The sequence below is a fragment of the Alligator sinensis genome, unplaced genomic scaffold (genome assembly GCF_000455745.1).
Source record: "Alligator sinensis unplaced genomic scaffold, ASM45574v1 scaffold612_2, whole genome shotgun sequence".
Taxonomy (NCBI): domain Eukaryota; kingdom Metazoa; phylum Chordata; order Crocodylia; family Alligatoridae; genus Alligator; species Alligator sinensis.
The window spans coordinates 1408096-1434728 of record NW_005842085.1 but is presented as its reverse complement, the minus strand read 5'-3'; the positions used below and the strand labels follow the sequence as shown (position 1 = coordinate 1434728).

The 26633-nt window shown below is 44.9% G+C and overlaps 1 protein-coding gene across 1 annotated transcript in view; it reads right to left on the bottom strand.

The window, feature by feature from the left end:
* The window catches only part of RGS20 (regulator of G protein signaling 20), a 93047-nt gene extending 75859 nt beyond the window's left edge, over positions 1-17188 (bottom strand). The window contains exon 1 of the mRNA XM_006023862.3: positions 17066-17188. Within this exon, the coding sequence (XP_006023924.2) occupies positions 17066-17188 (123 nt within the window). The remainder of the gene's footprint in view (positions 1-17065) is intronic.
* Positions 17189-26633: the final 9445 nt, after the last annotated feature.

The following is a 26633-nucleotide window of genomic DNA, read 5'->3' as shown; positions in this document are numbered from 1 at the left end:
AGTCGCTCTACACTAAACTTTGTAGAGAGACCCTAAGTTATGTACCTCAGCTTCTTATACAGATAGAGAATCAAGTGAAGTTCATAGTAACCTGGGATAAATGGACCATGTAGATACATTTCCTGCTCTTTAACTTGCAGCTTACTACTCAGTTTGTGGGTTGTTGTGAATTGCACTCTTATTAGATTCTATCTATATAGTAAACTTATCGTTTACTAGAGTGATATCCTCAAGCATATTGTGTTGGTACAGGCAGACCCATCTTAGGGAGGAACAGCATGTACTTGTACATCTGCATAGCACTGTGGGTAGGCTAAATGGCTTGGGGCTGCCTAATTCATAGAATCATAGAAAATTAGGAATAGAAGGGACCTCAGGAGGTCATCTAGTTCAACTGCCTTCTCAAAGCAGGACCATCCCCAGCTAGATCATTCCATTCAGGGCTTTGTTTAGCCGTGTCTTAAAAGCCACCAAGGATGGAGATTCCACCATTTCTTTAGGTAACCAGTTCTAGTGCTTTGCCACCTTCCTAGTGAGAAAGTTTTTGCAAATATTCAACTTAAACCTCCCTTGCTGCAACTCAAGACCATTCCTCCTTGTTCTGTCATCTGGCACCACTGAGAACAGTCTAACTCAATGCTCTTTGGAACCACCCTTCAGTTAGTTAAAGGTTGCTATTAAATCCCACCTCATTCTTCTCTTTTGCAGACTAAATAAACTCAGTTCCCTCAGCCCCTCCTCATAAGTCATGTGTCCCAGCCCCCAAACCATTTTCGTAGCTTTCAGCTGCAGGGAGATTGGCCTGTTGCTCTGCAGCGTGAATTTGGACCTCAGGGAAGCATAGTGCAGATATGGCTATACAGCTCTTGGTTTAGAAGGCAGCCCACCTTGAGCATCACACCATGTTTGAGGTAAGTTTAGCATGTTGATATGGCTTAAGAGTACAAAAGTGAACACCTTAGCAGTCAGCTGCTCAAACCAGGCAGTAAGAGATACTGAGGAGGTATGTGTATATGAGAGACACATACCATATTTCACGGTGTACAAGTCAAGTTTTCAAGCCCAATTTTTGTGTCTTAAAAATCAAACTTAACTTATACACTGTGCCACATCAGAAAATAGGGAACAGGGCTGGGTTTGGTGCTCAACTGGCATGGCTCTATCCCCTGCAAGCAGCGCTGCCAGCACTACTTGCAGGGGATGAGGCTGCACCAGTTGAGCACCAAGCCTGGCAAAGCCTGGCTGAACCTGGCCCCATCCCCATCCCCTGCGAGTGGCTCCAGGCTTATAGGGGATGAGGCCACACTAACTGAGTGTTGAGCCTGGCTCTATCTGCTGTGAGCAGCCCTGCTGAATGCAGAGCCTGCTGCCACTCACAGGGGACAGGGTTGGGCGTGGTGTGGCCTTATCCCCTGTGAGCAGTGCCGGGCTTGGTGTTAGGTAGTGCTGCTCACAGTGGCCCTATCCCCTGTGAGCCTGGTGCCACTTGCAGGGGACAGGAATGGAGGCAGAGGATGGGGCAGCGCTGCTCGCAGGGGATGGAGCCATGCCAGCCAAGCACCGAGCCCAGCTGAGCTCATTCCCATCCCCGTCCCCATCCCCTGTGAGTAGTACCGGGCTTGGCACCACTTGCAGGGGCCGGGGCCAGGCTGGCATGGCCCCATCTCCTGTGAGCGGCACTGGCAGTGCTGCTCACAGGGGATGGGACTGCACCAGTCCAGCCCTGAGCCCAGCCTCAACTTATACACCATGCCTATGAAATTTCTTATCTTTCTGATCGGAAAGTCGGGGGTCAACCTATACACTGTGAAATATGGTAAATTTCTTCAAGTCACTTAAGTCACAGCCCTCTCCTCAGCATTTTCTTTTCATCAGATGTCTTGTTTATCCTGAAGGCATGTTATAAACATTAAACAGAATATGATTCCTTATATAGGCAAAGTTTGTATTGACTTCAGCTGGCAAAAGAGGGTGGAGGTGAGGAATTTTGTTTTGTTCTTTCAAATCAGAAGCTTAGGTTTAGATCAGAACCTCAACTAAACTTTATAATTTCCCTATGAGATACATTTTACCAAACTCATCGTGGCCAAGATAGGGCCCAGAGAGCTGGCGTGTATTGTCAGCTCCAGCTATTTTGAAGGGCCTAGACAGGGCTGCAGGAGAGTAGCTGAAACTGAAGGCCCCAAGCCTATCAAATAATTGTGGTGTGAATTATTCAACTGCTAAAAATGGCTTGTTAAGCAGAGTATTTGAAGTAATCAATGTACCTGGCTAGGCAAGTGGTAAGACCTGCAATTTAGATTAAGAAAGAAACAAGAAAAGAACAACAGAGGTTGTCTGACAGAAGACTTTAGGCTTAGGTTCAGTTATCAGTCCACTGTATTGGACACTATGTATATAGACACTATGCATGTGCATGCTGTATTATTGATAATAATTAGTGAATTGTATAACCCTTCAGTTTCACAAGGATGTAAATTTTGGCTAATTAACACCTTCCAGCATCAGTTAAAGACCTGGCCTGGGCTTGTTTTCAGGGTCCTGTTAGAACATGGGCTTTATCCAGGGGAAGCTGGGAGAGAACACAGGGAGCCCAAAGAAATGCTGTACTGATATCATCCCATTTTCCCCACAATGGTCACCTGCCAGCAATGGTAGAGGTAATTGGTTTTGTGACAGAATGGGCAGCCTGATTAGGCATTAGGATAAGTGTGGATCTTGTGCATTGGGTGGAAACAATAACAGGCTGGACTGTAGACTCTCCTGTGTCTTTTATCAATAGTCAACCTGCCAATACACCAGTAAGCCTGGTAACACTTCACAAAAGGTATTAGTAATTGCAATACTCAGCTTTTAGCCAGTTTGCAAGCCAGTGGAATTCATGGCCTCAAATTAGACACCTAGATACACTATGTAAAGCATAGGATGAGGTCACAGAACCCAAGAAGCACATAAGCTACTGCTAGGAAATAGTGAAGAGAGAAGAGGAAAGAAGAGAGGAGGAAGAGAGAAGAGAGTATATATTTATATACACTAGAAATGTGTATGCATTATATCTATGTATGTTAAAATTAAGCAAATAGTCTTTCCATCTCACCTGAGACCCCTGAACATAATGATGTAACCACAGACTGAACAGTATAGAACAGGGATGCTCAACCCCCAGCCAAGGGTTTAGATTTGGCCCATGGAGCCATGTCATCTGCCCACTCCCATGCTGCCAAATTTATGGGCCCATGGGAAACCCTGTGGGATGGATAGCCTTGTGTGCTAGACTGTGTGTGTGGGGCTAGGGCAGAATTTGGCACACAGGGGCCTGCGGAGACAGTGCAGGGGCCAGTTCCCAGAGTGCAGGGCTGGGGTGGTGTGGGACCCAATCCAGGTATACAGGGGCATGGGCCAGCTGAGGTGGCACAGGGCCTGATCATGGCTGCATGGAACTAGGTGGAGGCAGTGTGGGGCCCAGTCCTGGCATGCAGGGTTGGGCAGAGGCAGAATGGGGCCCAATCTGGGTGTACAGGGCTTAAACCTGGCATGCCATGCTGAGGGGAGGCATGAGGCCTAGTCTGGGTGTATGGAGCTAAGGGGAAGCAGTTCGGGGGTGGGGGGGGGTTATCCTGGTGCCCTGGGCTGGACAAAGGCAGCATGGGGCCCACTATGGACATGCAGGGCTGAGGGGAAATGGTGTGGAGCCTGATTCTGGCAATTGGGGCTAGGCAGAGGCAGCATAAAGCCTGATCTGGTCATCTGGGCTGAGGGGAAGCAGTGCAGGGCCTATTGTAGGGACATGGGGCTGAGGGGACATTATGTAAGGCCTGATTCTGGTGTATGGAGCTGGAAAAAGGCAGAGCAGAGCCTGATCCTGGCACACAGAACCTGATTTGGCCAGCAGACCAGCCCCATACCATTCATCTGTCCCACAGGGAAAAAGCTTGAGCACCACTGGTATAGAGTTATTACAACACATCTGGCCTCTGATCAATATCTAAAGTCTGGCATGAAGTAATATTGATATAATACAGTGGCAGGCAATTATTTTGGGCAGAGGGCCGCTTACCAAGTTTTGGCAAGCTGTTGAGGGCCACATGGGTAGCCCTGCCCCTTGACAGGTGCCCCTCCCCCTGGTTGCCATCTTGGGACTGGAAGTCCCACCCAGTAGCCCCTGACCTTTGCCACCAAAAGTCCCTCCCCTTGCCCCCCGGAAATACTCCTTTCAGCAAGGGGGTTTGCCATCTCAGAACCAGAAAAATACTAAATTATATTCTAAAAATTGAACATCTACAACATTCATTATTTTGATTTCAAAAAAATATTTTTGTCCTGATTTACATGCGTTTGTGTAGTGTACATAGAGGTGATTGCCAATAGCTTAAAATTAAGTCTTACTTTTGTATATTGTCGGGGGGTGGGGGGAATGTGGGGGAGGGAGCACATGGGGGTGTGTGTGGATATGTGGGTGGGTATGGGGGTTGTGGGGGGACGGTGGCTGGGGGGTGTGAGGGGGTGTGGGGGTCTGCGTGTATGGCAGTGTGAGGGGGTGCATAGGTACATGTGTATGGTGGGGTGTACATGTGGGACTCACCGTATGAACACACACACACGGTCTCTCTCCCTCCCTCATTGCGCGCACACACACACATGCACACAACCCCCACTTAATGCTGTTTCACTTAGTGCTATTTAGCTATAACACTCATTTGAAATTGATACCTAATTTCACTTAGAGCTCAGTGAGTTTTGTTATAACACTCACCATCACCATCTTGGGTCATTAAAAACAATTGTGGTCACCATCTTGGGTTGTCAAATACTTTTGGTTTCACTTAATGCTAGTTTTACTTAATGCTTGTTTTTTCAGGAACCAATTAAGAGCACTAAGCAGAGGTTGCCTGTACTCTGTGCCTTCCTCACTGCACACACACTCTCCCTCCCTCATTGCATGGACACACACACACACACACACACACACACACCCACCCTCCTGCTCCTGGCCCCAGGGTACTGGTGTGGCCCTGTGCTCCCATGATCTGGCCATGTAGCCAGGGGCCACATGGTGCTGCAGCAGCCAGTGGGTGTGCAGGGAAGCAGGGAAAGCTACAGCAGTCAGAGGCTTCTGGTTGCGGAGGCGGGGGTAAGGGGGGGGGCTGGAGGTGGGGGGTGGATGGGCCAGCCTTGCTCCTGGGTCCTGCCAGCTTCCCCTGGGTCCTACTGCCCCTGGTTCCTCTCATCTTTGACAGGCAGCCAGAAGCAAATAAATATTAACTTTTCTAAAAATTTTAAGGGCCCCACGGGCCAGATTGGATCCAGCCCTCCAGGCCATTCTGTCTGTGGGCCATATTTTGCCTGCCCTTGATATAATGCAATGTATATAGAAAAATATTTAAAGGATTTCTATGCAATTTAAAACAGTAATTGAAACTTCTTACCATAGGAAAAATTCGGCAACTCTGCCACCATTGCCAGAGAATTTCTTGTCAATCCTAGGTTGTTAATACCCTTCTGTCCTCTTACTAGTCTTGTTACCAGATAGGCACTTGATCTGGTTTGGAGTCTAATGCCTCATATGCTTTTGATCCTTGAAGAGTGCTACAGTCTCTAAAAGAAATACCTAAGAAAAGTCCTTTCTTCACTAAGAAAAGTGACTTTGAGTTTAACTTTTGCTCTGAAATGATACAATCCTTAGAAAATATACCATCCTGGCTGCATGAAAGAAAATTGATGAACAATGTCACCAGTGTGAGAAAGAATTATATTTTCTCTGGTCCTAGGATGAGTAATTGTGTTTACCTTTAAAACTAATTTCATATCGTTTTGCCTTCACATGTTTATATAAGCTAGAATCCATTCAGCATAGTTATCCTCATGTTCCGTAAGTATATATTATGTCTTTAAATAAGTTATCATTAAGGGCTCTTATATATGTTCAGGGAGCTGGCTCTGATGCACTGAAATCTAGCGTGTCAGAGCAGATTCAATTAATTAAGTGTGCTGGAGCATGGAAATAAGTGCGCTCCAGAAGACTTTGGCGTCATGTGTATTAGCGTCCCTATGCCGAAAAATGGCAGCGAGGCACTTTGTACTAAAGCTTGTTCAATGACCTTTGGTTGAAAGCACCCCACCACCATTTTTCAGCATGGGGGACACTGATACACATGATGTTCAGGCTCTTTTAATTAAAAGTGTTTGCTAATTGAAGTGCCCTTCACGCCTCCAAGAGTACATGTAAAAATGACCTAAGTGACTGGATTCCCAGATGCTAGTGAGGCCAACATCACATAATTCTCCTAATCACCTTTTTTGAAGCCTAGTTCCAACTGAAACAAGATTGCCTATGTATAAAACTCAAAGCATCACATGTATATCTGAAATCATGTCTCTTCAAAAAGAATAATTGTGTTTTGCAAAGGGAAAGACCATTAGGCATCTAGTAAACCAACCAACAGTCGCACAATATGTGATTCTTGGGTGTCTCTGACAAGCAATTTAATGAAAACAGGAGAAACTGGACTATTCAAAAGATAATATTATGTATTATCCAATTCAGGCACAAAATGTGGTTAGAAGGACAGACAAGGGCATATTTCTGCTAAACACCACTGTCTAGTTTGTTTCTAATATCACATGAACCATCCACAAAAAAATACAAGAAATGCAGTGACTCAGATGTGAAGAAATAGATTTGATGAAATGCATAATAACTTACATGGTAAGATTTTAATGACTGCATGACTTGAAGGCTTGTTACTAGTATAAAGCCTCTCCTTCCCCCACCACCCCTCCCCCTTTGAAACTTTGCAGGTAAGATCTCTTGTGTCCAATTTTTTTTTCTTGAAATGTTTGTAAACTGCACCCAGCTTTAACAAATGTATTGTGGTTTATAACTATTTCCTGAAATACTTTAAATGGATAGTTTTCTCCCATGTGGTGTTGGCAAACTATTTATAATTCATTGCATGGGATATGTGACTAATCACCTAACACAAAAGGCTCGAGTATGTTTTTTCTGACTGATGTCTGGAGAACTGGAGGTGCGTACATGAAGGAGGAAGACATGTTTCCTTCTGATTTCCCCCCAGACAACCCATCCCTCCATCATCCTGCTTGGTCTTGTCAACCATGCAGAGTTCAGACCACCCAGGACTTGCGTATAGTGCCTCAGTTTTATTTACTATATTTTACAGCTGATATTTAAAAAGTATGAGAGTTAAAACATAGATTACTAATTATGAAGTAGGCCCTGCAGGTTGGTGAATAGGTTGATCACCATGCAAGCACTTACTCAGGGAGTGTATGTAGGTTGCCTGGCTTACAGGCTTCTACAGGTAGATTTTGCTCCTTAAGGAGCTGCCTAGCCAGTCCTCCCAAATAAAACATCGCCTTCAAGCAACAGACAAGCAAAACCTTCTTCCTTGTCCCAGGCACTAGAACAGAGCCCTCTGGTTCTGGCCTAGCACAGCAGCCTGGCCTCTCCTTGTAAGAAGCTATTCATCACACAACTTGCTTCCCCACCTCCTGCCTACTCTTCAGAGAGCTTTTTAAAGTTCCTAGTGGGATACTCCCTGCCTATTTAAATGTCCTGCAGCTGTGCTTTTTCAACAGGGCTGGCTGGTCCCTCTTAAAGGGGGCAGACTGCCTGTTACAGGGAGTCTCTGCACTCACCAGTACTGATACTGTTACAGACCTTTACCTCTCGGTGGGTGTGTCTGAAGTGCTATTGCACACAGCTACTGGCACACAGGTCTCTATGTCACATTTTGCTCTTCTCTGCTTCTCCATGTCACAGCTCATTGAGGAGGTTCTCAAGTCAGAGGTTCCTGAATCAGAGGTTAGAAATGGAGGCAACTAAGATATAGGTGTAGAGTGCCATGGTAGTTGGATCTGAGTATGCTGTTTGTTTGAAGTTGGGCAAGGTTTGGGTCAGATGGGAAATGTGTAACTTTGGCCTCTGTATACTTAAAATAATAGTTTAAGTTAAATAAATGCAAAATACAAAAAAAAAATAATGCTGACCTATACCTGTGCAGTCACACGTGGACCCAAGAGGTCTATTATATTACTTCTTTCCCAGAAGAGAGAGAATCTCCATGGTAACAGTGAACTATCCTAAACATGAATTAGGCAAAGTGCTACAACCAGAAAAATTTTAACTGACTCATTTCAACCTATTACTAGCTCCCCTATGTCTGTTTTTGGGGAGGAGGGAGTTATTTTGTTTAGCTAATATCAGGTGTACTGTAATCACAACAACATATTTTTGATGGTACCCAGTGAAATGAGGGTTTCCCCCCGACCCTCTTTTTTTTGAAAGATTGGTACGCAGCCATTAATTCTCCTCTAAATTTCACTTCTGCTGGTGAACACTTTAGGCCAGGGTAGCCTGGCAAAATAAAAACATGTCATGGGGAAAAGAGTTCTCTGGCAATAGCAAATGAAGACAAGAAGCAAACAGCTCACAGAGTTAATCTAAATGTCAGGATGAGTATTTTAAAAGGCCTTTAAATGATGCCTAGCACTTATCAAAAATATTTTCCTTGCAATTTAGTTGATTTTGTAGACATGATCAAGAATATATAAAAGCCCAACTAACTTGAGTGTCACTTTGAATGATTTTTTTTCAGTCCCATTTGTTCCATACTTGAACTTCATGCTATCTGGTATGTTACATTATATGGCAATTTAGTGTTAGAAGTAGCTAGTGCTTGAGGTTGGAAGAATAACTTTTGAGAACTCATTTAAGGTTGAGAGTGGAGGATGGGGTTAGTGAGGGCTATGGAATAAGTCTGATCAAATTCCACATTCCTACTATGCTTTTCAAACACAGCAAACCAGAATGACAGAACTAAAGAAAATATAGTTAGTGAGAAGTATCACTGTGACTGGCTCTCTCCTGGTTTACCTTGACACCACAGCCCAGGTGGCTGGGCCACAATTAAAAGAATCAACATCACATGGCCAGAGAGGGTGATCCCTGTTGGCACAGAGCCTTGAGACCACATGCTTAAAATGGGCCCGGGGGCCGAGGAAGCAGCTGGACACATCTGGATGCTGGAAATGAAGCTGGATGCTCTCACCACTGCACTTCCCCTCATGGCTGGTGTACCTGGGGAAGCAACATGCATGCAACCTGACATGAAGGTGACCAGGGAAAACCTGGGTGTACTTCCCAGGTCTGGAAGGCCTGGGTGAAGCCTCAAGGTCTCATCTGCCTACAGAGTGGGGAAGGACAGAGGGGATGCCAGCCCACCTGACCCAACTGACAAGTGACTCAGCACAGATGTGAGTTCATTCATCGCTGTAGATCAAGGACTGAACAGGAACCCACAGGTCAGGTGGGGCTGGGAGAGTGCAGCTCAGTGGAAGCCCTGCAGGCACCAGGTCAGAGGAGACCCCAGAGTGAAGGCCTGCAGACCCTGCATGTCTCATCAGCATGGCCACAATCCCAGAGCACCCAGCGGGGGACTGGTGGACCAGCAAGCTCCAAACAGGCGTGACATGGAGTGCCCTGGGGCTGTGGTATACCTGGCCTGTCGGGCAGATGAGAAGAACCTGGAGCAAGAAGTCAGCTCACCAGGAAAACAGCCGAGCTGCAAAAGGGGAATAAAAGGTGCATTGGGCACTCAATTCCCCATGCTCAAGGTTGAGGCATTTGGTGTGGGGGCAGTGTTGGCCTGCCGATCAGGCTGAGCTATTTGTCCTTTGTTGTGTTAGGATTTTCTGAGAGCTACAGGATCATGGTGAGACCCTGTGTAGTCCCTTCATGATGAGCTGCTGCAGTGGCAAAACCCCCCTGAGATTATGCCAAGAAACTGCCTGGATCCATCGTGACACCTGAGTGGAAAGAGGTGGGCGTCTAGGGGAGGAGGAGCCCCACAAAAGACACACCAAGGAACCCCTGAGCACCACCTTGTATGTGATGCTCTGCGTGCATCTGGGTCTTGTTCCTGGTCAATTAAGGATTGCCTGATTGCAGATGACACTCATTTCCCCTTTCTTTATATCAGTGAGTCCCCTTTCTTGTCTCATCCACCATGGCTTATTCTAATTAGTTAACCAGAAGGCTCCGACTAAACTAATCGCACTGACAAGATTGTTGGTTATCTTCCTGGGACTCCTGCCTGCTTCTTGCCTCATCCTTATGCCAACCAAGTGTTCCAAGTAAAACAAAATGAAAAGGTCACAAACAAACTCATCATAAGTCTTTTAAAACCTGCCCGGTGGTTCCATTAGAATCAGTCCATACTTCAACAATTCAATGAACTCATATGTTAAGGATAAAGTATTTGGAACCTTAAATGTTCCAGCGCTCACAATTGAAGATTCTCCTCTTGCTCTCCATCTAAGGGTCTTGCCCTCAGGCCCCCATTGCCAGATACTCCTTTGGGTGCCCAGGCTTCCAGAGGACTCTTGTAGATCTCATGCTACAGCTGACTCTCCCCATACAGCCAGCTTTCCTCAGTGCGCCAGCTTTCCCACCCTTACTGGCTCTCCCAATTGTGCTGGCACTCCTCAATGCTGTGCTGGTTCTCCCTGGCGGTCCGGTGTTCCCTGACACTGTGCCAGCTCTCTCCTATGCAGTGCTGGCTCTCCCCTGCACAGTACCATCCTTCCCCTGCACAGTGCCAGCTCCCCCGCAACATGCCAGCTTTCCCCTATGCAGTGACAGCTTTTCTCTGGGGCCGGCACATGGCTTCCAGGTACACTGGAAACCGCAGAGCGCTCACCCAGATGCACCCAGCACACACTTCTAAAGCATGGCTAGGGCAGCATTAGGGTTAATCAAGGCTTCTCCGGTGCCTCTGTGCCTCCTCCTAAGAGGTGGAAGACTCATTTGGCCCTTCCTGGGCCCTCCACTCTTCTCTTGGGGTTTAGGGATGCTTCTCCAGTCTCCCCCTGTCCCATCTTCTTCAGGACATTGGGAGGCACTCACCCACACTCCTCCAGAGGTATCCCAGGGAACAACAAATTGAGGCAGGCAAATAGGGTCAGGTGTGGTGCAGCCTTAAGCAGCAAGGCACACCCATCAGCTTGTACAGTGGATGTGGGACTATCACAGTCATACACAATTACATTGTAGGAGAAAGACAGCCTTGGAATTTCCATATACACCTCACTGCCATTGGAAAAAACATGAATTTAAACTGAGCTGGACTCTCCCTAGGATGGGAAGGAAGAAATTTTGTCTCGAGTGTTATAAAGTCTAGATTAATTTCCTATCACAGTTATAGGTTGTATGACTTTGGGTAGGTCACCTAATCTCTGTGCCTCAGTTTCTCATCTGTAAAACCTCTGTAATGATTCTTTCCTCCCACAAACTTATAAATGCTTGTGAGGTACTTGGATACGATGATAATAGGGATCATATGCATTTTTAGGGAGAAAGATATTATGTGTTAAAGTCCAGTCCTGTAGTTCAAAAACTCCTTTGACAACAGTGTCAGCTGCAGGCCAGTGATGTTACCCTCTCCTTCCCACACACCTTCCTAAGAGCCCATGCCCTACTACAGTGGATAGTCTTAGTACAGAGATTTACTGTAAGGTTCAGAGAGAGACACAATTCTCACTTAAACAGGGCACAATGTTGCTGTGAAAAAAATTTCTGTCTCTCACTGCATCCTTCAGACTAGTGGCAGGCTGGGAAATGCTTGGAGACAAAGGAGGAAAATTTCCTATCAGGGCTAGTCCCATGCTGCCACAGGCCAATATAGTCTGGGATTGCCAGGGAGAAGGTCTGCCTCTGCAAGTCAATTTATTTTTCCTCCTGTTAAAAATTCAGCTCTTCAACAAGAATGCAGAATAACAGAAAGGGAGACAGAGAGTATAGAAACATGGGCCTCTATACACATGCTCTGTGGTGGGAGGAGAAATCTGGGGAGCAGAAATGCTGGAAGGAAAGTGGACAGTAACCTAAATTTTAGGATTCAGATGTGATAGGCCTGTGACAGGGGCCCATCCTCAGGCCTGTCTAATGTAGGCCTGACCCTCTGTCTCTGGGCTACCCACCCACCTATCTTACCTCACAGGTGGTATATAACTGTTGACCTGTGGCCTAGGGCGTTGGGTTGGCTCATTCTTTGTCACTGTGCCTCTTGGCACTGGTGTCTGCCCCCTGTCTCTGCGCCTCTCATCACTGAGCCCCCTGGCGCTGAGGTCTGATCACCCCCCGTCGCTGCACCCCCCTGGAAGGGGGCTTTGCACAGCAGTGTGCCCCAATGAGGCCTCCTACTCCCCAAATAGCCTCAGCCTGGTCCATCGGATGAAACAATAACATAAATATGAGCCCCTGGGCTATAACATAATACAAGTCATAAAAGCCACACTCTGGCTCCTTAAAAACCCCACACTGCTCCTCACACATTGATCACCCCCCCAGCTCTGGGTACCTTATAGATTCCTAGAGCCTCATTAGCTACAGCATTCCTGGATAGCTCTGCTGTGCAGGCGCTCTCTTCCCCTGGCCTCTTGCCAGAGACCTCCTCCTGCCAGCCTTGGCCCTGGGGTTTATATGTGCCCAGAGGCCTATCCCCTTCCTGTCAGCTGACCGGCTTGGGTGGTTGGGCTATTAACCCCTACCCTCCTGGTGCTTGTTGTTCCTGTAGACTTGGGTCTTAAAGGGGCAGCTCTGCTTCTTAGTAACGGGGCTAGGGTTCCCTGTTACACCCCTAACCCTTCTCTTTTGTCTGGGGCTTCTGCTCTTTTTCTGACCCTTCTTCCTCTTTATATTGGCAGGAGAAGAAGTTGGCACTCACATTCTTGAATCCTGGACAATGTTCCACTACAAAACAGCAGGGCTGGAGGCTGAGAGCCCACTGCATTAGTTGTGTGTTGTTGGTCTTCATGTTCTGCAGCCATCATAGCAGTGCATAATCAGTTGTTAGGGTAAACTTTCACCCCAACAGAAAATACCCAAGTGTTTCTATGGCCCACTTAATGGCCAGACACTTTTCTCTATCGTGGCATAATTCCTCTCATGCAGGTGCAGTTTTCTACTTATATATGCTATTGGACATTTTTCCTTTTGGACTAACATCATTCCAATCACTCTATCTAATACATCTGTCTGGACTATAAAAGTCTTATTAAAATCTGGTGTATATAAAATAGTGGATGTCAACATAAAGCTTCCTTCACCTTCTGGAACTCTTCTTCCACTTCCGGTGTCCATCTCACTTGGGTTGGGGCTCCTGCCTTTATTAATTCTGTCAATGGCACTGTTAGCTCCGCAAAGTGAGGTATAAATTTCCTATAGTAATTTGCGAGGTCTAAGAAGGCCCTCACCTGTTTCTTTGTTCGGGCTGTTTGGTACCTTCGTAGTGCCTCCACTTTGTCCATCAACGGCTGTACTTTTCCACTCCCTACTTGGAATCTAAGGTATCTTGTTTCCTCTTTCCCAACTGTACATTTTTTTGGATTAGCTGTTAGGCTGGCTTTCCATAGATCTTGCAGCACCGCCCGTAATGCCGTCAGATGTGCAGCCCAGTCTGGTGTATATATGACAATATCATTGATATAGGCCGCAGCATAGCCCCCATGGGGAGCTAATATTTTGTCCATTGAGCACTGAAATGTTGCAGAAGCCCCATGAAGTCCAAACAGCATATGCCGGAACTGAAACAGACCCCACCGAGTTGCAAAGGCTATCTTTTCTTGATCTTCTGGGGCTAGGGGGACCTGCCAATAGCCCTTTGTTAAGTCCAATGTGGAGATATAGCTAGCTTGCCCTATATTCTCCACCATCTCATCAACCCTGGGCATTGGATAGGCATCAAACTTCACCACCACGTTTACTTTCCAAAAGCCAATACGAAGACAAATCTTTCCTTTTGGCTTTGGTACTATGACAATGGGGCTTTGCAGGTCACTGGGATTCCTGTTGGAGCAGGGCACAATACATCATCTCAATCTCTTCTTTTATCTGGCTCTGTAGCTTTTGTGGAATCTGCCTCCAGTTTTTATGGATCACTTGACCTGGAAGGGTCTCTATCTGGTATACTATGCCTTGGGCTACCCCGGGCATCTCCCAGAACACATCCCTGTATTCCTTTACCAAATTGATGGCCTGTTGTCTCCGTTCTGCTGACAGTTGTGGTGCCACCTCTGCGTTACCCTTCTTGTCCATTTTCCTCAGTGAGGGTCCCAGTTCTGGTTCGTCGGGATGAATGGCCGCATATAAACACTCTTATTCTTGCCACGTCTTCAACATGTTGACATGGTAAACTTGTTTTTTCTTCTTCTTATCTGGCTGGTGTATCTCATAGTCTACAGGTCCCACTTGATGTATAACTTTGTAAGGTCCCTGCCATTGAGCAAGTAGTTTACTCTCCCAGTCAGGTAAAAAAAACAATACTCTGTCCCCCGCCTTGAATGTCCTGTCATGTGTTCTTCTATTACAATGCGTTACTTGTCTCTTTTGGGCTTTGCTCGTATTTCCTGAAGCTTCCCTCCTCACTGCCTCTAGGCATTCCCTTAACTGTACCACATACGGGAGAAGATTCTTATCTTTACTTTGCTGCTCTTCCTAGCCTTCTTTAATCAAGTCTAGTATTCCCCATAGCTGACATCCATACAATAGTTCACAGGGGGAAAACCCTGTTGAGGCTTGGGGAGCTTCTTGTACTGCAAATAAGAAATGCGGCAACATGCGATCCCATTTCTGTGGGCTCTCTACCACAAACTTGTTCAGCATCTGTTTCAATGTTCTGTTAAAATCACTCCACTAGCCCATCAGTTTGTGGGTGTTAAATGACAGTCTTTAGGTGTCTAATTCCCAAGGTCTTGCTTCTGTCAGCAATTTAATTGAACTACAATAGTAACATAGTAGTTAAAAGCACTATTTCCATTTTCTCTGAAAGGTTATTCTACACTGGAAACAACAACACAGCACCAGGAAACAGGCCAGCAAACAGGAGAGTTTGAGTGGGAGTTCAAGTGGGGAGTCTGCTGTAGACTTTGCCAAGATAGTTTCTTTCTTACCCTTTCTTCTGACAGAAGTTATTTTCTCAGATAACTAGCAATACCAGGGACATCGATTTTATAAGAAAATGTAGCAATAGAACCTGTAAAAGTCATGGGCCAAAGTCTAGATAAGGTGGTGGAAGATTACTCTAAGGAAAAGTTTGGTGCTGGCTCCAGTGACGTGTGATCTAATAGGCATAACTAGGGATAAGCAAATGGGACTCCAACCCTGGGAACCATTTTAGAGGGGGAGCCAGTATGCTGTGGCATCAGCAGCCTGTGTATGAGGAGCAGCAGCAGCAGCTGGAGTCTTTGGATATCTGGGGTCAGATCAGGGGCAATGCATAAGGGGTGCATGCGGATGCATGTGTACCCTCTCAGCATGGCGGTGCACCCCCTACAAAAAGGCACCGCTGACAGTGCCTCCACTTGCCACTCTGCCACCAACACTGCCAGCAGTGTCTGTGGGCGGTCTGAGATCCCCGCTGGCCGCTGCTGCCACTGCTGGTGGTGGCTGCGGGTGGTCGCCAACCCTTGGTCGGCACTCGCCACCACCTCCACTGCTGCCAGCAATGCTGGTGGTGTCTGCAGGAGCTCCCCAGCTTACTACCGCTGCACTCCCGCCAGCACCACTGCACTCTTACTGCCCCCGTGCATCTCCAGCCACTGGTGGCATGCGTCGTTCATGGATCAGATAAGATTCTTTAGCATTTGCCACCTCTTACCCTTCTGCTCCCCCATGCTCAGCACCCTGCCACTCCCTTGGCTTCTTTACCCTGGACATCAAAATTTCTAGTTATGCCTCTGCTAACTTAAATAACTGCAGGGCAAGTGTGGATATGGGTACTGGCAGTGCGTAGGGGGTACACATGGATGCATGTGCACCCCCTGAGCATAGCGGTGCACACCCTGGGAAAAGGCACCACCAACACTGCTGGCGGCACCTGCGGGTGGTCGCCACTCGCCACTGCTCCCCCTCCCCCTTGCCGCTGACACCACTGGCAGCATTTGCAGGCGGTCCATGATTGCTGCTGGCCACTGCTGATGCTGCCAGAGGTGTCTGCGAGTGGTTGCCGACCAAAGGTCAGCACTTGCCACCTGCCCCTGCTGCCAACAGTGCCATGGCTGCCTGCGGGAGCTCCCCGCTTACCACTGCCATGCTCCCACTACTGACAGCGCCACTGCCTGTGGGAGCTCACCGTGCCCTCCCCCCCCAGCCTCTGGGGGCACGTGGTGTTCATGGATATGGGGAAAGGCTGGCTTATCCCTGGTAGATCCACTCCTTTCACTACCTGCCTCTCCGGAGTTCAGTGAGTTTATGGAACTGTCATCTTCAGGGCCAAGATTGTATGGCTCCCTTAAGCATGCTCCATGAATCATGTTGTCTTCCCTGCAACAATTCTTCAAAACTCAGAGCTTTAATAGACCTTGACTCTTTAGGCTGGCCTCCTTGTTTAACTGCATGTCTAATTACATGTGACAGTACACATATACACACACAAGCACACACAAGCACACACACACAAGCACACCTTCTGTCTATTTTCAGACCCTCAGTAGAAAAAATATCACGAATCTGGGACTGTTTTAATGCAGTTTCACAAATACTTCTTCACTGTGACATTCTTAACTCATTTTGTATTACCTTATAGTTTGACACATAATCTATATCATATTTTTCATACAGTACACTATCTTTTGGGTGTCTTTGTTTGATATGTATAATATAAGCAGAGGTAATGTTAGTCAGATTTCAAGATCTCTTCATCATATGTTACTCTGGAACACAGTGCAGTCCTATTATTCCCCTCAAACCTTCTCCACAGATGAGCTCCTGAAAGCATAAGCCCCTTTTTCTGAATTATGTTTAAATTTGTTCTTTGAAGGTGATCACACGTATGGAGAAAATCCATCAGTTGCATTTCCACTGCAATTATATCATACACTAAAAATAAAACTTCAGATGACTAGACATACTTGTACAAGAAATCTGAGTAAATAGAGTAACAAATACAATCTGTTGGTGCCATGTACCATAATAGTAATTTTTTATTTGGATACACCCTTTTCTCACTCCATCAAAAAATCTGGATACGTTTGGACCTGGTCTTACCTTGAATAGTTGTTGAACTTCCTTAATATCCTCCTCATTTTCATTTTGTAAGGTTTCCTTTGCTTGGTAATTGCCTGCATTATAGCTGTGTGTCCTAAATGAGAGGAGAAATTGCCTCCACATTGATTAAGTCAAGGGCTCTTCCTGAATCCAGTTCCACAGTGATTTTCCCAGACAAACACTATTCTTTAACTATGAAACAAAACCAAATCCCAGACATTGGGCTGAATGACAAGAGCATAGAGTTAGCTCTTCTTTTTACACCTATGGAAAAATGTCAGGGCTTCTTACAGCTTGCCTGCTTCCTACTGCAGCAGTTACAGTTGTGAAAGCAGACAGGATTATCTGCTCTCTGTGAATCAGTACCTTATCCAGAGAGTATTAGTTCATTGTTCCGGCTTAAAGATTAGATTTATTATTTTGGATGTCTTTGTATACTGAAGTAAGGTTCAAGAGAAAAAGAACTATATACTAAGGTTGAACTCATATCTGTAGGAGATGCAGGACATCTTCATAGACTGGAGTTCAATTTAGCATCCTACAGTTAATGGATTTTACTTGCAGCTTCTTGAGAAAAGAAGGAACAAGACACTAAGTGACACAGTTCTACTCTCATGCCCAACCACATGAAGGTGTTTAATTTAGGTCAATGGTATCTGACAATCACACAGTGCCCAGCTGAGTGAACAGATGGTCTACTGCTAATCCTTCTTGTCTCAGTGAAATACCATATTAGCAGCAGCTATGTCTACAGACAGACACTTAAACTATATTTAAAGACCAAAACTCTAGGTAGATTATTAATAGCCTAGTAATCTTGGCTTTATGCAGTACTACCAAGGTGTCTGGCTTCTATTTATCAACACCACTATAATTGGCTATGTAAAAGCTGATCTTCAAATATCTGATTTATTTACAGGGTGGATAAAAATCAATGATTTAAAAAAAACTAAAAATCAGATTTTTAAAATTTAAATCAGATTAAAAAATCATCAATAAAATACTAAATTTCTCTCTTGTTTAAAAAGTAACAGTTACAATTAAATCTCACCACAAACATACTAAACCTACACTTACAGTCTCACAAAAATGAATTAATGGCTCTGTCACACACACACACACTGAGTTACCTACCAATCAAACATGGGGATTCATTTCAGATTTTCATCTCACGAAAATGGCTCTAGTCTGTCTGTTCAGCCTCACTACCAGTACTTGTTTCTTGAAAGTTGTGAGCTTTCAGTTTCTGTTTCTCAGCGGACTGAAGTCACACATGCAAAGACCCAGGCTGGACAGGATTGTTATTATTCTGTGCTTATGTGGTGGTGGAGCTGGGCCAAGCAAGGCAGAGGAGTTAGTTAAGACACTGTCTTAAAGACAGAGAGACAATATAGGAAAGGATAGAAGCAGAGTAGAAAGGAACAGTGGAGTGGGCTGGAAAGAAAAAGGGAAGGCATTATTCAGTAGTACACACACAGCTTTCTATATTCCCCCAATTTTTGTGACAGAAAAACTGTCATGGCTTCTGGGTGTAAGAGAGACCCTATCTGGGAATATTTTGAAGAAATTCCTTCTCTGGGTAAAAAAGGAAAATGTGTCAAATGTAAGCAGTGCAAGAAGGAGATGCAGGGCCTAGTTACAAGAATGAAACATCATAATGAAAACTGCTTATTGGGAGAAAATGATGGGGATGAAGGTGTGGATATGTTTGAAGAACAATGTGGATCAACCGGTTAGTAAATTAAAGAATTCACTTTGCAATGCATCATTCTTCAAGACTCTCTCTATGCCTTTTAGTGTAAGTGTGATTTAACAAGTAAATTCCCAAGCTCTTTGCTATGTTGGATGTTGCTAGAAAAAAAAGTTTAGCTTAGCAAGTCCTTATGGCTTGTTTAATTAGTTAACTAGGTTTAGAATTGATCATCCAAGTTTACATTACAGAAACCTCCAGTAAGAGAAATCTAGAGTTGCAAGTTGCCACTGGGTGTCATTTTCTTATTTTATATTACATAATACATGCTCTTTATTTTGGAACATCGTGGCCCCAGACCATAATGGTGATGCCATAAGTCTGTTCCCTATTTTACTTCAGGATAACTCAGCTTTCCCAAGGGAACCTCATCCTATACTAGTTTGCTCAAAAAACAGAAGTGCCGGTGAGTTCAATGGGGCTTACTCCAAAATTGAGTGCACTCTAAGTGCAGTCAGTCTTAGTTTTTTTGGTAATTTTGAATTGGATCTGCATCCTTGCTGAAAAAAATGTAAATGATTAACTGAATAATAGAGTGAGAAGAACTGGGAAGAATGACTATTCAAAAATCATTTTTGTTTCAGGATCCCATTTAAACATAAGAGACTTTAACTATCTACCTGCAATAACTTCAGAGTCCTCTGTTGGTACTTTTAGCACCAGTGCTGCAACTAAGTGTATTTCAGACAACAAAATATCAACAAGTATCTTGAACTGTGTGCAAGAAATACTGAAGGGAAATTTGCCAGTTTAAGCCTTGATGGATGGAGCAATGTACACAATGATCCTGTAATATGTGCCTGTGTGACAACAGAAGATGGGGTTGCATATCTTTCAGAAACAATAGATACATTGGGAAATGCCCACACAGCAGAATTGGCAGTGAAAGCTGTAATAAACTGTGAACAAAAATTCAACTGTCACTTGCGCAGTTCTGTCACAGACAATGCTGCAAACATGGCAAAGATGAAAAGATACTTAGAAGAAGAAACGGAAGGATGCTCCTTAATAACATATGGCTGCAGTGCCCATTTAATGCAGCTTTTAGCCAAAGACTTAAGTACTTCTCCAGGAATAAAAGAAAATGTTGAAGTCACAAAATATTTCCGTAACAACCATTTTGCTTCAGCTTCACTGAAGAGAGCAGGAGGATCCAAAGTAATTTTCTCTCAAGATGTTCGATGGAATTCTGTGGTTGATTGCTTTGAACAATTTATTAAGAACTGGCCTATTCTCATACAAATTTGTGAACAAAACCATGATAAAATAGATGGAAGTATCTCATCCAAAGTATCTAGCATTGGATTAAAGAGGAATGTAGAGGATATGCTCAGTATACTGAAGCCTATATCCACTGCCTTAAACAAACTTCAGAGAGATTGTTGCTGCATTACTGATGCTGTCAAAATTTGGAAGGCACTTCCAGAGACATTGAAGAAAGAAATAAAATAGATGGAAGTAGCTCATCCAAAGTATCGAGCATTGGATTAAAGAGGAAGGTAGAGGATATGCTCAGTATACTGAAGCCTATATCCACTGCCTTAAACAAACTTCAGAGAGATTGTTGCTGCATTACTGATGCTGTCAAAATTTGGAAGGCACTTCCAGAGACATTGAAGAAAGAAATACCTAACCAGAAGGTTAAACTGTTGGCAATAAAGAAGCGAATGGATCAAGCATTAACTCTGCCTCATTTTCTTGGGAACATTCCTAACCCCAGATATAAAGGTAGATGCCTAACTTCTGAAGAAGATGATGCTGCCATGGCATGGGCATCTCAAAATCACTCCTCAGTTATGCCAGTCATAATAAATTTCAGGGCTGGAGGGGAACGATTTAAACAGTACATGTTTACTGACGATGTTTTGAACAAAGTCACTGGTAGAAATCATTAGCCAGGCACCTTGAAACAGAGGTCCTTCAGTTGCTAAGCTAACTTTTCACAGCAGTAGCTTCCTCTGCAGGCACAGAGAGAATATTTTCATCATTTGGTATTATTCACTCAAAGCTAAGAAATTGACTGGGAGTTGAAAAAGCAGAAAAACTAGTATTTCTGTTTCAGTCTATGAATACAAATGACAGTGGGGAAGATGTGATCTAGTTGTAGAAGTTTTAAGGACAGCATACGTTTAATGTTTTAGATTCATAGATTCATAGATCGTTAGGGGCTGGAAGGGACCTCGCAGATCATTAGGTCTAGCGCCCCTGCTCTAGGCAGGAAAACATCTGGGGTTAAGTGACCCCAACGAGGTGACTGTCCAGTCTCCTCTTGAAAACCTCCAGGGTAGGTGACTGCACCACATCTGGAGGGAGCTTATTCCACAGTCTGGACACCCTGACTGTGAAGGAGTTTTTCCTGGTATTAAGCCTGAAGCGGCCTTTCAGGAGTTTGTATCCACTGGTCCTGGTCTTCCCCAGGGGTGCCCTAGTGAACAGTTGTTCACCGAGCTCCTGATGCACTCCTTTGATATAGTGGTAAGCTGCTATCAAGTCCCCTTTCAGCCTTCTCTTCTTCAGGCTAAAGAGACCCAGGTCCCTCAACCTTGCCTTGCAAGTCCCTGATCGTATGGGTGGCTCTTTTCCGGACCCTCTCAAGTTTTTCCATGTCCTTATTGAAGTGTGGCCCCCAGAACTGGATGCAGTACTCCAGCTGCGGTCTCACCAGTGGTGCATACAGCAGGAGTATCACTTACTTAGTTTTATATGAGATGCATCGGTTGATGCATGCCAGCGTGTTGTTTGCCCTGCTGACCCCGCCTGGTACTGACGGCTCATATTCATACGAAGGTCGATCATTACCCCTAGGTCACTTTCGGCTGTGGTGCAAGTCAAGCTGTCACCACTGAGACTGTTGTGATGACTTGTCTGTTAGAGTTAACGTTTGAAAATTAAAAAAAAAAAACAAATTTAAGGACAGATGTTGTAAAATGCTGCATTGAGTTGTAAATTAACATGTTTTAGTGATCAGATTTGCGTCATTGTTTAAGAAATATGTGAAGAATGATTTAAATCACCTTGATTTAAATTAACCCACCCTGTTTATTTATTAGTTTTGCTTCCTGAAATAAAGGTGGGAATCAAGGTGAGAATGAAGTGAGGAACATTACACTGTTGCTAATATTCCATTCAAATAATAACATAATCACAGTTGACAATTCAATTTGTTTTTGTGCTGATGTTATAATTAGAGTTGGGCACAAAACAATTTTCCTATCCTGAGAAAGTATACAAGTTTTAAATGAACAGGGACAAAAAGTCAAACTCTTGATTATTTTCGTGAATGGAAAAATGGAATGGAAAACATTAGTCAATCAAAACTTTTCATTTGGTTAATTTCAAAATGTTGTTTCAATTTTGACCATTTTGTAATGATTTTTTTTGCTGTAGTTAGCTGAACTTTCAAAATGAGAAGATGCTTTGTACTGGGTAATTTGTTGTTTGGAAAACATCTAAATGGGATGTTTTAATGATTTTGAACAATTTTCTAAAATTTTTTCAAGTTGGAAAATTTATCACAAAACTCTTTCTCTCAATCAGTGTTAGTTCAGAAGGGTCAACATTTCTCAAATCATTTGCTGAAAAATTCCCAACTCACTGTAGTTACAGTGTTATCAGTGAGAAAAAAAACTGCTCCTTGATTACATTCCTATTTGTGCATTACATTTCTTCTGAGAGGAAAAAACAAACAAAAAAAAAACTTTTCCCAGATTTCTGAGTTCACCCAAGAAAGATGTTACATAGAAAATCATTGCTACATGCTCTTGTCCTGCTTTTTATTACCATTCAGCAATAATGATGATACTAAATAAGATTTTCCTACTCATTTGATTTCTATGATCTAGTATTTTACAAGTATCTGACTATGACTTGACTTGTACGTATGGTGACTGGGATTCTGAGATAGTCTCCACACACTAGACAAGCCCAAGATAGCTTAGGTTCTGTGAGCATACAAGGCCAAGTACATTCAGTCCAGCATGGCCAATTCATACTACATTATAGTACCATAATTTCTTGCATCCAACATCCATTTTTTCCTCCCCAAATCCGCTCCCCCAAACTGGGATGCTTGTATTAAGCAGGGAAGATGATTTTCTGCTCTGGATAGAAGCACCCTGCTTTGATTCCTGCCTGTGGCAGGGCACTGTTTGCGCCTGCCACTTTAAGGGCCTGGAGCTGGCAGCCACCAGGTGCCTGATGAGGGCAGCCATTTTGGAACTGAGGCTGCCCATATAAACACAGCAGTTCTGCTGTGAGAGGCTAGGCAACAACACTGCCTGGCCTGAGAGCTGCTGATATCATCTGGAGGTAAGGGAGGATCTGTAGGGGATAGATAGGAGGCTCCTGGTCCTGGTCCTGGTCCTGGTCCTGGTCCTGGTCCTGGTCCTGGTCCTGGTCCTGACCTAAAACTTCACCCTGCTGGGAGTGGGTGGCCTGGTGGGGCTCTCAGTGGTGCGGGAGCACCCAGGAAATGCCAGGCCAGTTACCACTCTGGTGAAAGGTGGGTTGGGTTGGGGTGCCTTAACCCCAGCTCCCACAACTGGGTGGGTTACCCCTTGTTTTGGAGGGCCTGGAGAGTGGACCCATGGAGAGAGAAAAGGGCCATAGACTCAGGCCTTTCTGAGTTTCCCCTGACTGGCCCATGCTGGGGCCAGGACTAGAAGGGTCGAAGGGGCTGGGGTCCACTGTGAGGGACGCCCAAGAGCTGAGGGCCTGGGGTCCCAACTGGCCTGGAGGTGGGCCAGGGCTAGATGAGTTGAAGGTCTTGGTGGGGGGACCACACCCGAAGGGGAACCAGTTCAGGGAGCTATGCTGCCTGGTATGATGGCAGAAGAGGCCACCTGCAGGGAGGAATCCAGGTGGGGTTCAATAGGAGGATTCTGGGGGCCGGTGATTGAAGGAACATTGAGATGCCATCTGCGAGGCTTGGCCTGCGGTGTAGGGGAGGAATGGAGCTGCAGATAGCGCCCCCTGGCATTGGGGCAGAAAATGGGCAGCCTCCCGCTTATTGACGTCTATTTAATTAATTAACAACAAGGCGTGGTGGACGAGAACGTGGGCATTTTGCCCAGGAACAGGTGGTTGGGCCATGATAAGAATGGCCCCGAGCTGGCTCCCTGTTACACTGCCCCATAGTGCAGCAGCTCTGTCATTACTACTAGGCAGCTGAAGGAATCAATTGACTTAATGGCTCATTTTTCACTCCAGTGGTGTTAACATACATTTCTCCTCTTACTGGTCTTGATGATCCACTAATCAAGATAACGTTTCTTAGGACAATTTTGCTGTCTGCCAGCTGCTCCTGATTTCTCTCTTCCTAGTTCACAGCCCTGGAGACTACTTAGTTCCTTTCAAAATAATAAATTTAGCTATGGAGACCAGTCTTCAGCAGCATCTAGGTATTCAGGTATAGTTAAGCTGGGAGGGGAGGGTTAATCATCTCAGGATTAGACTTTGTCCCTGCTCTATGCAGCTGTAATGCTGGAAACATCATTTTTTCTTCCTTGTGCCTTTCAAAAACAAGGTATACATTATATTCCAGGGGGTGTTGCATTCTAGGAAATATGAAAAACATTGATTAATACATCATATTATTTTTCTTATTAATTTGTAGATCAACTTGAGTAGGCATGCTAGTAAAATATAAACAATAAATTCATATTACTAGTATATCCTTGGAGTTAAAGTGATTGTCAGTGGGGCTGACTTCTCATACTTTTCCCCAAGAAAAGGAGAGACATGCAGAGTATACCAAGCTGGGCCATCACTTCTTACCAGGAGCTGCTCCACCCACTGGCAGAAATCACACAATGCCCCTGCATTTCCCATCTAGGAACCAGTTCCTTCTACTTCAGGTTCCCCTGTCTTGCTTCACAAGCTAGGGGAGAGGCTGAAGAAAGTAGGAAGAGCTTCTTGGGAAAAACACTGGAGAATGAGATGTCTTTCTGCTTTCAGGAAAGGAAACGGCAATCTTCTATTCCCCCATGTATTTTGCTATTTTTATATCAACTTCATTATTTTAAGTATTGATTTGTTTGTTTCGTGCTTCTGCAACACTTTCTCTTTTCTCTCCAAATATGTAGTCTCTCTATCACTTTTATACAATACTTTCAATTTATCCAATAGTAAAATGTGATCTGATCCTGGGGGGTGGGAGGGAGGAAACTGAAGGTTTATTTATTATAATTTAAAGAAAATTCATTTTTCTTCAATAATCCTAAATATAAAGACGTGTTAATTTATGTCTGTCTCCTTAACTGAGAAAATGACAGTCCTGGATTCAATTACAAAGAAGCTACAGGACAGTCAGAAGACTGCCTTGTATGAAATTCAAAAACATCATTGAATTGTTTGTACCAAGTCCTTTGAGGTCAGGAACTTATTTATATAGGAGATAAATGAGCTAAGCCATAGTAATAAGGTAGCTTGGGACAGAGAATCCTTTTTTCCACACTGAACAGCCAGAGCAGAGACAACCCATAGTTACTAGTGTAACTATATAACCTGTACTGCTGTGGAAGAAGGAAAGGAGAACAAGCACATATTTACCAACTCTGCCTCATTGGTTCTTTTTACCCACAAAACCACTCTGTACATTTGGATGCAGAGAACTACCATGGAGCACATCTGCATGATGAGAGGGGCCACATGATGAGACGGTTCTTCCACAAGGCTCAGGCGTTTCCTCTATTTTCCCTTTGGGCAGGGAACCAGAGTGGTTTCATGTAACCACTTATGATGTACGATGCAGAATTTACTCTTTTTGTAAAAAAGAGAGTTTTCTTAGATGCCTTGCCATCAACTTAAAAATGCTCATAAAAACTGATCTACTGCCACACAGATGTTAAAGGAAAGGCAAAATATACAGACAGAATAAAGATAGTTTAGGCAGCAAGATCACAATGAGCTTATAGTGGGCCAGATCTTGCTGTCATTATTCAAAATGTCCACTGAAGACTCCTGTGTGTGGTCACAGTTAAAGATATTGTGCATCCAAAGATAGAAGAGATCCCTTTGTGGAAATCGCTCCATCCATAAGTAGGAGGAAACAGAAGGGGCACAATGTTGTCAGGTGTGGCACAACGATCTGTCTTGGGAGAATAGACTAGCTCTTGCTACCTGTAGGCATCTGTACACAACACGGAGGTTTAATTCTCCCTAAACTGAAGTGGTGTTTTTTTTAAAAATGCCACTTCAATTTAGGGCAAAGCAAACCCCCGTGTCATGTACACCCATATTGGAGCCTGATCCTTACCTGCCTCTCCAGTGGTGGGGAGGGGAGAGTGAGCTGCTGGTGGGCAGAGTGGTTCCTGAGCTGGGGGGTGGGGAGAAATAGCTGGTGCTTCCCTCCATGGCAGCAGTGGCTGGCTCCCCAGGTGACACCTGCACACAGGTGTGCGGGCCGGGAGTGACCCGAGCCCTTTTCCGTGCTGCACGCAGGCTGTGGCCAGCAGCCTGGGCACGCCGGGTCGGAGAGGGAAGGCCGTCAAGCTGGAATTAGGCACAAACGCTTAGCGGTAGTTTTAAAGATTGTTTACTTACACCGAGATGGCAGTGGTGCTGGCTGGAAAACTTGCTTGAGTTGCGGTTACAGACAGACAACACAGACGGTCTCGTGGAGGTTGCTAGGCTCCACGGAACAGAGTTCCGGATGCTCTGGGTGAACGAGCCACCAAAATTAGAATTGTAGGTACGTCTTATAAAAGTTGCGCTCGAAGGCGGGAAGAGGTGGGCGGTGGATCAGGCCGCCAAGCTCCTCTGGATCTCACACAGGGTTTCTATTACCCTGCCGTGTACCCAGAGTCCCCACGAGATGGA